This window comes from Triticum aestivum, chromosome 2D (genome assembly GCF_018294505.1).
Source record: "Triticum aestivum cultivar Chinese Spring chromosome 2D, IWGSC CS RefSeq v2.1, whole genome shotgun sequence".
Taxonomy (NCBI): Eukaryota; Viridiplantae; Streptophyta; class Magnoliopsida; order Poales; family Poaceae; genus Triticum; species Triticum aestivum.
The window spans coordinates 316,344,014-316,358,028 of NC_057799.1; the positions used below are offsets into that span (position 1 = coordinate 316,344,014).

At 47.8% G+C, this 14,015-nt stretch overlaps 1 protein-coding gene across 1 annotated transcript; it reads right to left on the reverse strand.

Moving 5' to 3' along the window:
• Positions 1 to 10,949: 10,949 nt before the first annotated feature.
• On the reverse strand, positions 10,950 to 12,079 carry LOC123049267 (uncharacterized). Its single transcript, XM_044472212.1, has one exon. It carries the CDS (start codon positions 11,941 to 11,943, stop codon positions 11,365 to 11,367), a length of 579 nt encoding a protein of 192 aa, XP_044328147.1. The 5' UTR covers positions 11,944 to 12,079; the 3' UTR covers positions 10,950 to 11,364.
• Positions 12,080 to 14,015: the final 1,936 nt, after the last annotated feature.

Below are 14,015 nucleotides of genomic sequence, written 5' to 3' on the forward strand. Positions count from 1 at the left end.
CGCCATTGATGGGTTTCGAGATGCCGCTACCACCGACTCCCTAGATCCAACAAAGAACTGCAACAGAGCCTCGCTGCCGCCATTGATCGTGTGGGACTCTCCCGACGGCTTCGTCGGGCGGCGGGAGGGGACAAAATCGGAGATGAGAAGGCGCTGGGAGGACGAACAGAACGCCACTAGTGTCGTCTGTCCAGACAATGCAGGGCAATTAGTATCTGCACGGATTGATTTGCTCAACTGTTCATCGTTACCCTGGTCATGAGTCACAGGGACGAGGAATGCATGCACAGTGATTGTTCAAAGTCTTTGCAGTCTGAAGATGTACTACAAGATCAATTCACGTTAGTTAAAAAAAAGGTAGTTCCTTCAAATAAAAAAATGTAGTCCAGGAAAAGGGAAGATGACATGGCGGGTGTTAAGTAGCAATGGAACCGTTAAAGACACGGGCAGACAGACGCCATTAGAGCAATCACAATATCAGGCTTATCGCCCATTTACATGGCAATTTTGTTTATATAAAAGAGAGAGACATGAAAAAAAATGACTCTCGTACACGAGCCTACTTTTATATGTGAATCCTAAGCCGAGACAATAAATATGAGAAAGAAATAGAGAGAAAAGGAGAAAAGGCAGTACTCTTACAAATAACCTTATTATTGTATAACTAACTATAAATGATGGTTATGTATGACATGACAACATTACATAGCCGGTTGGCTATACTATTAAGAGCATGGTTAATAATATAGCCAAACGGTCGGCTATAAGAAGTTATCATGTTAACTAGAACCAACCATATAGCCAGCATATACAATAGTAAATTTTAAATATGTACTACTCCCTCCGTCGCATAATATAAGCGTTTTATAAGCTATGTTTGCTTGTAAGAACGTCTTATATTTAGGGACAGAGTAGTACTTTATTACTAGTTGGCCACCTTACAACCTCACAAAGCGTCTTGGGTCTCGTGTTTTTTACGACAAACTGTCAATCTATTCATCTTCAATCATGGCAGTACAACGAATACCAGAAATAAAAAAAAATACATCCAGATTTATAGACCACCTAGCGACGACTATAAGCACTGAAGCGAGCCGAAGGCGCGCCGCCGTCATCGCCCCTCCCTCGCCAGACCGGGCACAACTTGTTGTAGTAGACAATCGGGAAGTCGTCGCGCTAAGGTCCCATAGGACCAACGCCATAGAACAGCAAACGCCGCCGATGAAGAGAATTTTATATCGGAATGATCCAACCTGAAGACACATGAACAAAGACGAACAAAGACGGGATCCGAGCGGATCCACCAAAGACAACCACCGACCAAATCTCGCGGGATCCGCCGGAGACACAACTCCACACGCCCTCCAACGATGCTAGACACACCATTGGGATGAGGGCTTGGCGGGGAGAACCTTATTCCATCTTCAAGAAGCCGTCTTCGTCTCGTCTTCTTGAGCAGGACACAAACCCTAACAAAACTTAAAGAAGCATATGAAAACGGGGCCCTCCCGCCGGCAAGGGCGGGATCCACCACACACCCATGGCCCTAAGGCCATAGGAGACGTGGGAGATCAGCGGCGCCGCTGACGGGAGGCAGAATCCCTAGCCGCCTTTTCTTGGAGGTGGGACAAAGGGAGGAGCTGGTGATTGTCTTGGGTCTCGTGTTGCAGCTACCTACTAAACAAGAGCCTGCTTCTTTTCTCTCTCTTCTTCTTTCTCCTCCAACTAAGCAAATATATAATATTTTAATCCTTATAACCTGCTTATGTCACCTTAATGTCACCATAGCTGGTGCACAGTCTGAGTAAGTACACTAGTGAGACGGGACAGCGACACCATGCCTGCGTTGACCTTGAGACGGACGCCAGACACTTTTTTTGCCTCAAAAAAGTTCCTAGCACGTCCGTCCACACGAGTAAGGCCATCTCCACCGCGCGACCCCAAACGGACGTCCGTTTTGCCCGGAATTTGTCCGTTTGAGTAGGGCAATGGGGTCGTGTCCAGGCCTTTTCTGGGTGGCCGTGCGTCCAACGCGCGGACGCATCCCGGCCGCATCCTGTCCGCGTGCTTTTTTCTTTGCAAGCCCTTGAACTTTTTTTCATCATTCATTCTTGGTACATGGGAATACATCACCAAATTTTGCCTAGAAAAGTAAGACCAAAGAAAACAAGAGCCATAGGAATACATTTTAGAAGATATCCAACTTCCATAACTGCTCCTGTAAGTTGGATTAGTGTCTTCTCGATGCATTCATTGTTGATCTGCGGAGAAGCCGCCTCCATCTTGCGTGTTTCTTTCTTCTTCGAGTCTTAAGAAGTCGAGGTTGCTTCCTCGCATCTAGTCTCGTGTCTAGCCTCTAATCTAGCAACAAGTGCATTTGTCTCATCTACAGCCTCTATGCTAGCTAAAAGTGCACGGACATCTACTAAATTGCGCTCTATCAATATATCGATGTACTCTTCTTCCCAATACCAAAACTTGCATCCATTCTACACAACAAAATTTGAAATTACCACAACTAGTCAAATCTAGAGCACAACCCGAAGCTAAAAAGAACACATACCCCATCGTTTAAGCACTTGATGAACCCCCATCCGGGATGTTCCGGCGTTGTAGACACGCGGCGCACGACCTTCTTTGAGCAGTGGTCGCACTTAATGAGTGGTAACGGTGCGCCGACGAGCTTTTGGGCTAGCACCGAGCCCGGCCGACCACCATTCGTGTATCTGCCGGCGGACCATCGACGGTGTAGATCCGAGCGGCTAGAGGAGGAGCCACTGCCTGCATGTGACCTTGCGGCCCTGCCAGGGCCTTCCGGCCCGGTGCCTGGCCATTCCACGGCGCCGCACGACCTCCCACAACCAGGCGTGCTCAAGATGACCGGATCCGCCCCAAATATGGCCGGCGGGTGCGCAAATTAGGTTGCCGTGGTTGGGTAGCTCGGGGGCGCCGAGGGGAAGGGGCTGGGCGAGCGCGCGCCTGAGCTGCACAGTGGCAGCGGCGGCGAGGGAAGAGTGGGGAAGAGTGGAGAAGAGTGGAGGGCGTGCGGCCGGAGGGAGGGAGGGGCGGATAGAAAAAGGCGCCCCTGTGCCACTGAGGGGCGGGCCAAGGAAGGACACGCGTAGACGGCCCGCGCGTCCGCGTGCTGTCCGTTTCACCCCAAAAGCGGCGCAAACTTGAGGCGGAGATGGGTCGAAAGCGGACAGAAAACGGACAAAAGTCCGTTTGCGCCTGCACGCTGGGCCGTCTGATTCGTCCATTCCACCCTAAACAGACGCGCGTGGATAAGATGGGGTTGCGCGCGGTGGAGTTGGCCTAAGAGCAACTCTAGCAGACCCCGCATCCTCCCGACCCGCAAAAAGTTTTTGCAGTTCGCGGAAAAACGTCTTTGCGGGTCGGCGCGGACGGCCGCAGTTACAGACCCCGCATAATGGACCCGTAAAAAAGGATATTTCCATAATATGCTTTTTTACGGGTTGGAGTTGCGGCGTCTGATCTGGCGCATCTCCTCCCGGCCCGCAAAACTTAAATTTGCAACTCAATTTGATCTAGCATATTGCATTGCTTTGACAACATTGGATACAAAAAGCATCACCAAATCTTTGCTAGAATAGCAAGACCAAAGAAAACAAGAACTACAAGAATGCATTTTAGAAGATTTCCAATTTCCATAATTGCTCCCACTAGTTGGACTAATATCTTCTCCATGCATTCGTTGTTGATCTGTGGATTCTTGATTTTGCATTCTTATTTCTTCATCTTTGGTTCGGAAGAAGTAGATGTTGCTTCCCCTCTAGTTGCACATGCAGCCGCATCATTGCCTTTGATTGTACTAAGGAGTGCACTAACATCTATTAAATTTCTTTCTATCAACAAATCAATGTATTGCCCTTCCGAAAACCAAAATGAGCATCCTTCGTCCTACACAAAAGAATGAGCAAGCTCGAAGTGAGCCACCGCAATTTAGCTAAAGAATGAACTATGAAACGAGCTACCGCAAGTGCACGTACCCCATCGTTTTCGCATTTGAAGAACACCCATCCGGGGTGCTTCGGCGTGCTCGAAGTGAGCCGCAGCACTTTCCGCGTGCAGTCGTCGCACTCTATGAGCGGCATCGGTAAGCCACAAAGACGCTTCGCGAGCGCCGAGCCCGGTGGACGGCCGGACAAGTACGGCGGGCGGCGACGGCGGGCGGACGAACTCGCACCTGCATGCGGCGAGGTGCCCTTGCCTGGGCTGCGGGTGATGAGGCACGGACTAGCGAGACGCTAATTCACACGTGTAGATGGCCCGATCATTCACGGCGATGCTTGATCAACAGTTGGTCCCCCTGTTCCTCCTCGCAACCTTCAAGATAATTTTCAACCGCATACGAAAATACACGAATAAAAATAATGACCCCCTTGGATCAGCACCTAGGCGTCGATGTGATGGTCAACCCTCCGTCGCTAGTAAATTTCCACGATGAAAAAATCACAAATAATACACAAGATATGGCCGCCCGTAACTCGGACGTTTTTCTGTATATCTCATACTCAAAATAAAACTGAAAACTGATCTCTCGTACAAGGCCGAAGCCTGGCTTTTATATGCCAAATAGTACGTAGCTTGACTATCAAAAGAAAAGCTAATGTAACTACCTAAGACTCTTCCTAAAATAAACGTGTACAGATGGACTACCTAATAAACTGGAATATAAACTGACCGGTGAATTTTCTAGCAACTAAATCAAACATTTAATTGTCGAGGTGGCGTTCTGAAGTTTGGCTCCACTTTGGCAGGTGCAAAATCCTTTTTGATCTCCTTTCTCTCACCAAAGCGTACATGCATTACGTGGCAAGGTTGTTCCCTTATAAATACATCAAAAGGATATAGTTCCTTCATACTTGATCTGTACCATGTGTGTATTCTTAATTTTGAACGATCAGAACATGCCACACTAAGACATCTTTTGCTAGATTTCTTGGGGCGCCATACTAATTTATTTGTATCACTTATTTTTGAACCACATAATACCCGCATCTTTCCGTCGGTTCCTCGGTGAAATCTCACCGCGTGGAAAATATTATTTTCTGTAATTTCTTCATTGCTTGATTTTTTAAATGACTCAACTTCAGTAGCATCAACAATCACCATGCATGTATCATCCTCCCTCTCTTCAAATGAAGCCGTCCTCGGTTTCAAGTCTAATTTTTGTATAACCTTCCTCTCTGGAACTTGCATCTCTATTGTGATTGCACTGTCTGCCATTGGTTTCAGCACGTGCTTCCTTCCGTCATGCATGAATGTGTATGTGTTGGATCTTCCAGCATGGACTGCATCATGATCAAACTGCCATGGTCTACCCAATAGCACCTGACAAGCATCCATCGGCACAACATCACAGTCCACTGTATCAATATAATCTCCAACTGCAAACTTCACACGTACCTTATAGGTGATCTTTAATTTTCCGGAGTTGTATAGCCACTCAACGTGGTGCGGTTGAGGGTGCCGCCACATAGACAAACCCAATTCTTTCACAAAATCTTTGCTAATGGCATTGGTAAAACTGCCACCATCAATTATCATCTTGCATACACGGTCCTTGATCTTGCATTGTGTCTTAAAAGCACTCCACCGCTGCCCTTTTGCACCATCCCCTGTCACCTTTTCTACCAAAAGATTCAGCCCCTCTATCGGTGCATCAACTTCTTCCTTTCCTTGTTCCGGTTGTTCTTCTCTTTTTAGCAAACGATTATTCCAATCTGTCCGGAACACATCCGTTGGCATGGGAACAAAACAGATTTGTTGGGCCTTCCATGGTAGAGAGTAACTATTTTTCTTGCAATCCCGAACAGCCCCAACACGTTTGCACCATGGGTTCCCAAGTAGCAGATGACATGACACCATAGGCACAGGACAAACGTGAGAAAATTCCGCACAACAATATTTCCCCAAAGTAAAAATTAGCAAAATCTGGTGCGTGATTTGGATTTCACCTTCGAACCACTTCAGCGTGTATGGTCTTTCAAGAGGTGTCATCTTCAGCCCCAATTTTTCCACCACCTCGATGCTCACAATATTGACCGCAGTACTCTCATCGATTGTCAGATTGACACGTCGTTCGTTAACAACGCAACGAGTGTGAAAAAGAACGACCTCACCAATGCCTTCCTCCTCCATCAATATGTTCCTGCTCAACATGTTGATGCTCGCCTCTGCAGACGATATTGTAAATTGAATCGCCGTGACTAACCTTAGCTCTGAATACCACTTGATGAGGCACGGACTAGCGAGACGCTAATTCCCGTGTGTAGATGGCCCGATCTTTCACGGCGATGCTTGATCAACAGTTTGTCCCCCTGTTCCTCCTCGCAACCTTCAAGATAATTTTCACCCGCATACGAAAATACACGAATAAAAATAATGACCCCCTTGGATCAGCACGTAGGCGTCGATGTGATGATCAACCCTCCGTCGCTAGTAAATTTTCACGATGAGAAAATCACAAATAATACACAAGATATGGCCGCCCGTAACTCGGACGTATTTCTATATATCTCATACTCAAAATAAAACTGAAAACTGATCTCTCGTACAAGGCCGAAGCCTGGCTTTTATATGCCAAATAGTACGTAGCTTGACTATCAAAAGAAAAGCTAACGTAACTACCTAAGACTCTTCCTAAAATAAACGTGTACAGGTGGACTACCTAATAAACTGGAATATAAACTGACAGGTGGATTTTCTAGCAACTAAATAAAACATTTAATTGTCGAGGTGGCGTTCTGAAGTTTGGCTCCACTTTGGCAGGTGCAAAATCCTTTTTGATCTCCTTTCTCTCACCAAAGCGTACATGCATTACGTGGCAAGGTTGTTCCCTTATAAATACATCAAAAGGATATAGTTCCTTCGTACTTGATCTGTACCATGTGTGTATTCTTAATTTTGAACGATCAGAACATGCCACACTAAGACATCTTTTGCTAGATTTCTTCGGACGCCATACTAATTTATTTGTATCATTTATTTCTGAACCATATAATACCCGCATCTTTCCGTCGGTTCCTCGGTGAAATCTCACCGCCTAGAAAATATTATTTTCTGTAATTTCTTCATTGCTTGATTTTTTTAACTGACTCAACTTCAGTAGCATCAACAATCACCATGCCTGTATCAGCGGGAGAGGCTCCCCGACCACTCCATCGCTTGGGGCAGCAACCGGCGGCCGGAAAAAGCCAAATCCGGCGGCTCGCGATGAAGTGCCGCAGATCTGCAAATCCGGCGACCCGCCGACGCAGGGGGGAGGGGGAGGCCTCGTGCGCGTGGCGACCTTCCGGCTGCGGTCGCCGGAATCTTGGGCGGCGGCCGGCGGCGGCGCGAGAGGGGAGAGGAGAAGTGGTTGGTGGGAGAAAGCGCGGGATGAAATGTCCCCCCACCAAACCGCTTCCGCTTATATGCAGGGCACCGCAGCCGCGAGGGGGAAACCCGCGTTTTCCCGGGTTGGGCTCGGGATTTTGCCGCGCCCCCTAAAAGTTTTTGCGGACCAGGGCGGGATGCGGGGCCTGATCGAGCGGGTTTTCCGTCCTGGCCCGCATTTTATAGGTTATTTTACGGGTCGGGGTGGAATGCGGGGTCTGCTAGAGTTGCTGTAACATCCATCTGCAAGTCCACAGGAGCCGCCGCGTGAGTCCACACCCGCCTACGTTACGGCACCGCTCCCGTGTGAAGCTGTTGAGCGCGAAAAGGAATGGAGGAAGGTCGGTACGTAGCGTCCCTTTTCTGTAAGCTGCGTGCATGCTGCCGTGACCGTGTGATATGACTTCCTCACTGATGCTGACGCCCGTGACCCCTCAATCTAGCTTAAGAGGAACTGTCCTGTTTCCAGCCACTCAGGTAGGGAGAGCTAAAAGCAAATAGTATTATCATTTGAGCACGGGCACATTGAGCCTGTTTTTAAAGCTAAAAACATGTTTTTTATGGCCTGAATATTTGAATTTTTCTGGGCATGCATGTATAGCAGTGTAGTATATTGGGCTAAATCTTCATCAATATACATGCTTGCATGTGAGAGATAAAAAAAGACAAATACATGCAAAAAATAGGCTTGTTCGTTGATTTTGGGGCCGAAACTTTGTCTTTTTTTGTGCGGCATATAATATGACGTATTAGTGAACGAAGTTCACAAGTACTTATACCACATGCATGTGTATTCATGCCAAAATTTAAAATATTAAATCTTTCAACCATCATTTTTAGGGGTTAGAAAAAAAACACTCTCCAATGCACCCGTGCTCCGAAAGTCCGCTTTAGAGCTAAAAGGCTCTAGCTAGCTCATTTAGTGGCTTTGACGCTGCGGCTGGTACATGCCTTTGCAGGTGTTCATTTTTTTACTCGTCTTGACTCTTCTAATTTACACAACCATTGTTTGATTCAAGATAAACTCTGCGTGAAAATGATGCACATCGATGTTATGATTTCATTTTGTGATCAGCTCTTAGTTTTATTGAAGGTAAATCTTTATTTGTGTTTATGTTTGAAACTCTTTTGGATGAATTTTGTCAAATTCGTCACACACGGTCGACCGTTTTAGTTTTACTTTGAGGAATAGTTTCATCTCGCCATTTTCACGTGTACATAGCTTGGTATGAAAATACATACTGCTCATTTACCTACATGACATAACAATCTTGACGAACATAGAAGGTACTCACATGGTCATAAAAAAGGCATTATATTTTGTCAGAAGTCAAATAGTGCCTTTTTTATGACAAAAAATTCAAATTCACTATTTGAGACAACAAATTCAAATTCACTCTAATCGAATTCTTAATAGATAATATAGAAATCTATTTATAACATAGAAAGGGTGGAACCTATTATCTATTTTAGTTTTATTAGAATGAATTTGCGATTATGGGTGACTTCGAGAATTCTAGGCGCACGCACCACAAGCAATTTAGTCTTATGGTTCTTCATTATCTGCGGTGACACCTCTTGACCATCATGCGGGCGAGTTCGAGCTCAGACAAGGTGGAGGCGCAACCGGAACTGACAACCTAGGTAGGAGGCATGGACACAAGCGCCGGAGCTGAGCTTTGCGACGAACGTCATGGCGCACTACGACATGCGACGGAGCGCGAGCAGCACGGAAATGAAGGAGATGCAGTGCTTCCCGCAAGCGGCCATGGTGCGGTGGCGTCCACACCTCCCGACGGCACATCGGCTCGCGAACGTTCTTCCTCTCCTTTGGGTTGATTCCACCACAAAGAATCCAACCATCTGAGCTATGCTTAGTTCGCTGAAAATTTTCTACTCGTTGTTGTTGGTGTTTGGTATACTCCTATGTTTTTTTCAGAGAGAAGGTATTTGGTATGAACAACATTATACTCCCTCCGTCCGATAAAGAGTGTACATTTAGCTTTGAAATTTGTCCACAAAAGAGTGTAATTCTATCTTGAGCGATTCACGCATGACAATGAAATCCAGCCACGCATGCAGGTGTATAGGGGAGCAACGACCGCCGGATACTTAGTCGTCTTCACATCGTCTACGCTTTTATCGTGTGTAGAGCAGTTTCGTTCTATCTTTCCAATGCACTTTAAAGTAGAAAAAAATATTTCTATCTCATCACACGGTAATCAAGACCAATAACATTCTATGCATGGTCTCCTTAATTTCTATATGCACTTAGCTCATTGGGGGTTGGGTAATTAAAGAGGAGAGAGATGGTGGCTTGCACCTTTACAATGCATTTTTTACTCCACTTCACAATTTATCTAAAAAATTCTATATGTACACTTTTCACCGGATGGAGGGACTAGGTACGATAGTTTTGTCGTACTCACCCTTTTCCGGTTTATAGGGCTTATCTTATTTTTTTATTTTTTTATTTAACTGGCTCATTGCCGTCTTTCGGTTTATAGGGCTTATCTTAATTTTTTTAATTTTTTTGATTTAACAGGCTCATCTCCATCTCCTTTTGAGATTTTGAGGTGCATTAAATATTTGCATGCAATAATTAAAAAGGAACCCACCGATGCATGTAATACTACTACTCATCTACTCCCTCCGTTCCTAAATATTTGTCTTTCTAGAGGTTTCAAATGATGACAACATACGGAACAAAATGAGTGAATCTACACTCTAAAATATGTCTATATACATCCATATGTGGTGACCATTTGAAATCTCTAGAAAGACAAATATTTAGGAACAGAGGGAGTAGTGGCCAAGCATGCATGCACTGTAATTAATCTCGATTAATACATCAATTTAGTTTGGATAATTTTGTAAAATACGAGATACATTCCTCCACTTATCATGTGTCTTGGTTAACGAGATTTCAAATTTGAGCACTGTAAACCGAAAAGGAGAAACATGTTGTATGGGGAAAGAACGTTACAGTGGGAACGTCCGAACTTGTAGGCAGGCCAATTAAGTGGAGTAGCCATGCCAGCAGCAAGCGCATGGCCTGTACGCCGCAGCCTACAATGCCAGTACAAGAAAATACGTATAAAACACGTCGCCGCACGGCGATCTGCACGAGTAGGCACAGCATGGGGGCCAAGTTGACCTTGAAACGCGCACCACAAACTTTGCTCTCCATGTGAAAACAAAAAAACTTTGCCCTCATTTCAAATTCCGCGACGCGTTGCAGTAAGTATACACGAGTCGTCGCGGGTTTAAACTACACGACCGGCCGGCAGAGGATGCGTCAGTCTGCGCAGCAACGTGGAATAGTTCAGATCGAACACAGAAACACCATCGGCGCGGAGTAGTCCCAGTTGTCTTTTTCGAGCCTCATTTGAACTAAAAGCGCCGTGCGTACATGAAGCCCTTAATTATTGAAATGGCAAATGTTTAGCCCGCTTTAAAAATGTAAGTAGTAGTAATTTAATTGCAAGTTTCGAACGTCCCAGAACAACAAACGGATCAAAACAGAGCAATACACAAGCAAGCGCACGTTTAGGCGAAAATTCAGTAGTCTAGTTTATGTTCACCGTTTATATTTGCCTCCATACTTCGTTCTCAGAGCGCCTGCTCAACTAATGCGATCAAAATTGTGTTGCTACGAAATATACACATGCTAAATCTCTGAACCGACTTCCCGCAAAACAAAACAAAAAACTCTGCGCCGACCTTATGCCATCTTCATCTTCCGCGCCAAGCCACTGAAGCAAGCAGCCTCCGTCCGATATGGATCTGACGGCCTTCCGCTTTGTCGTCCGCTGATGCCGTCCCGCCAGGCTGGCGACATCACTTCCCACCTTCCTTGTTCTGTTCCCGCTGGTTCCAGAATTGCCGGAGCTTCTCCAGAATCGAGTTCGCCCCCGGATTTTTGTTGTAGCCACGACCGATGGGTCGATCCATTCTGTTGGTTTACTCGCATTCAGGAATGGCGGTCAGATCCGGGGCGAACCTCGGCTGCATCCTCCCGGCGCTCTTTACGCGCGCCACCGGCCGCCTCTTCACTACCAGCGTCGGCACGGTCTTGTAGGCAAGAGTCTCGTCCACCTCCGGCGGCGGGGCGAACACGAGCGGCGAAACAGAGCCGGCGCGTCTCCTCCGTCCGCCGCTACCAGACGCGTTGGTGTTGGCCTTGCTGACGAGCGCCGCGGACGCTCTGACGGCGAGAGCGGCCACGTCCTCGCGGCGGAGCCCGTTCCTCTTAACCTCGGCGGGGAGCACGAAGTAGATCTGTCCCGGGCGGAGTTCCTCGCCCCCGCCTACGGCCGCCACGGGACCCTCGAACCCCATCACGTCGGCGTCGCACAGGAACCACCCGGCGGAGCCGTCTCCTGCCTCCACGGAGTCCTGGAGGGCTTGCGCCACCGTCGCCGGGCGCGGGTACTCGCGCAGCTCCCCCGTTGGCAGCAGCACCATCGCCGTCGAGGCGGCCAGCCCCTCCGAGCGCACCGCCGCCACCGCCGCCCCGCCGCTAGACATGCAGAGCCCCATTGCCGCGACGTGTTAGTGTATATTTGATGGTCGAGCTGGTGCCGTTGTGAACCGTATGTATGATATGATATTGTTGTCGTTGCTGCTGGAGTATGTGAGGGGAGGAATGGTGAGACTGAGATGGCGATGGAGTTGGGGGAGAGGGAGCGCTGGTTATATAGGATAGGAGGAGGCGAGGAGGGAGAAGGGGTGGGTTTGTCGCGCAGCTTGGGGAAGAAGGAGCACGACAGGCTGGCGTTTGGCTGGGGCCAGCGTGCGTGCTTGGGCTCCGGATATTTTGTTTTTTCTCGATTATTATTTTTAGATTTTGTTTTTACTGCGGCTTTTTTTTTGGAATATTGCCGCATTTATTTAATCAAACGCATTCGGAATGTCATCCGAGATTACATCAAGCACACAATCTGGGGTGACCCCCAACCAAACATTGCAAAGTTCATCTCCTACCCCTATCTTAGCAAGTCTATGAGCGACAACATTCGCGGAACGACGAACCCAAGTGACTTTGGAGCTAACGAGCGAAGAAAGCAGCGTCTTCAGCTCTTGAATCAACGGGCCAGTGGCTGACATCTCCTTGTGCTGATTATTGAGCATCTTAACTACTCTTTGCGAATCCAGTTCCACATGTATCCTGTCGGCCTGTATTTCCTGCGCCAAAACAAGGCCTCTCTTGCATGCAAGAATCTCTAACACTTCAGGGTCGACCATGCCCCGGAACAGGTGGCACAGCCCGGCACGAAAGGCCCCATTCTCATCCCTTATCACAGCACCAGCACCCCCCTTGCTCCCTGACCGAGCAACTGCCCCATCTGAGTTGAGTTTAAGCCACCCCTCCTCTTGAGGCTTCCACTTTTGCTTGATCTGTTGCTCTCTCGGGGGCTTGTTGTTGTCATGGACAGCTCTCCATTCAGCCATGTGTGTGACCACGCATTCTATGATTTCATGTGGCGGGGCCATGCGCTTGCCTTCTCTGGTTTCATTCCTTGCTAGCCAAAGCTCGTAGGTAGCCTGAATCATTGCTCCCCGCTCGTCGTCAGACGCGCCGGCGAACCATCCCAGGAGCCAGCGAGCCAAAGCACTCTGGGAGTCGATCGGACACGGTGGTTTGGCCACCATAACTCCCTTTTCCGAGTACAACAGCTGCCAGAACAATGCGGAGTGCGGACAGGACCAGAACCGGTGTAGCACCGTTTCTTCCCTCCCACACGCCGCACAAAAAATCCCCGGCTTGATTCTCCGTCGGTGCAATTCGGCTCCCACCGCCAGTCCATTTCGAATCAGCCTCCACATGTGAATTTTGGCCTTAGGTGGTGCATTGGTATCCCATAACGCCATGTATCCTTTATGCTTTTCAACTGAACTCGAGGACTCCGGCCGTCCGGTCCTCGCATTATCCAATGCCTTCCGCAAATGATACCCAGATTTCACCGAGTAGACACCGTTGGACGTGAAGTTCCAAGCGAGATAGTCCTCACAGCTCGGACCCCCCGATCGCTATTTGCTGTATATCTTTGCCGTCATCCTCCGAAAACATCAGCTGTCCTCTCCATATCCCAGCTACACCCATCTGGTGTGAGCAAATGAGCTACCTTGGTTGTACCTGTAACAAACACTTGTCCAAGAGGTTTCATGCTACCTGCTCGTGGGATCCAATTATCATGATGTATGTTTACCCCAGTGCCATTCCCAATGCGCCAAATGAGCCCCTCCCTTAGCAGGTCCCTCCCCTAGAGAATGCTACGAAAAGTGAAAGAGGCCGACGCCGGTGCTGTAGCGGACATGATGGAGTCTACACTGTAGTAACGAGCCTTGAGCACACGTGCACACAAAGAGTTAGGCTGCTGGATGAGCCTCCATGCTTGTTTGGCTAACAACGCTTGATTGAAAGCCTCTGGATCTCGAAAACCCATTCCTCCTTCCCTCTTCGAAGCACACATTTTCTGCCATGCAATCCAATGTACCTTGCGTTCACCATGTGTTGCCGCCCACCAGAATTTAGAGGAAATTGATGTCAAGTTCCGGCATATTTTCTTCGTGAGCTGGAAACAACTCATGGTGAATGTGGGTACAGCTTG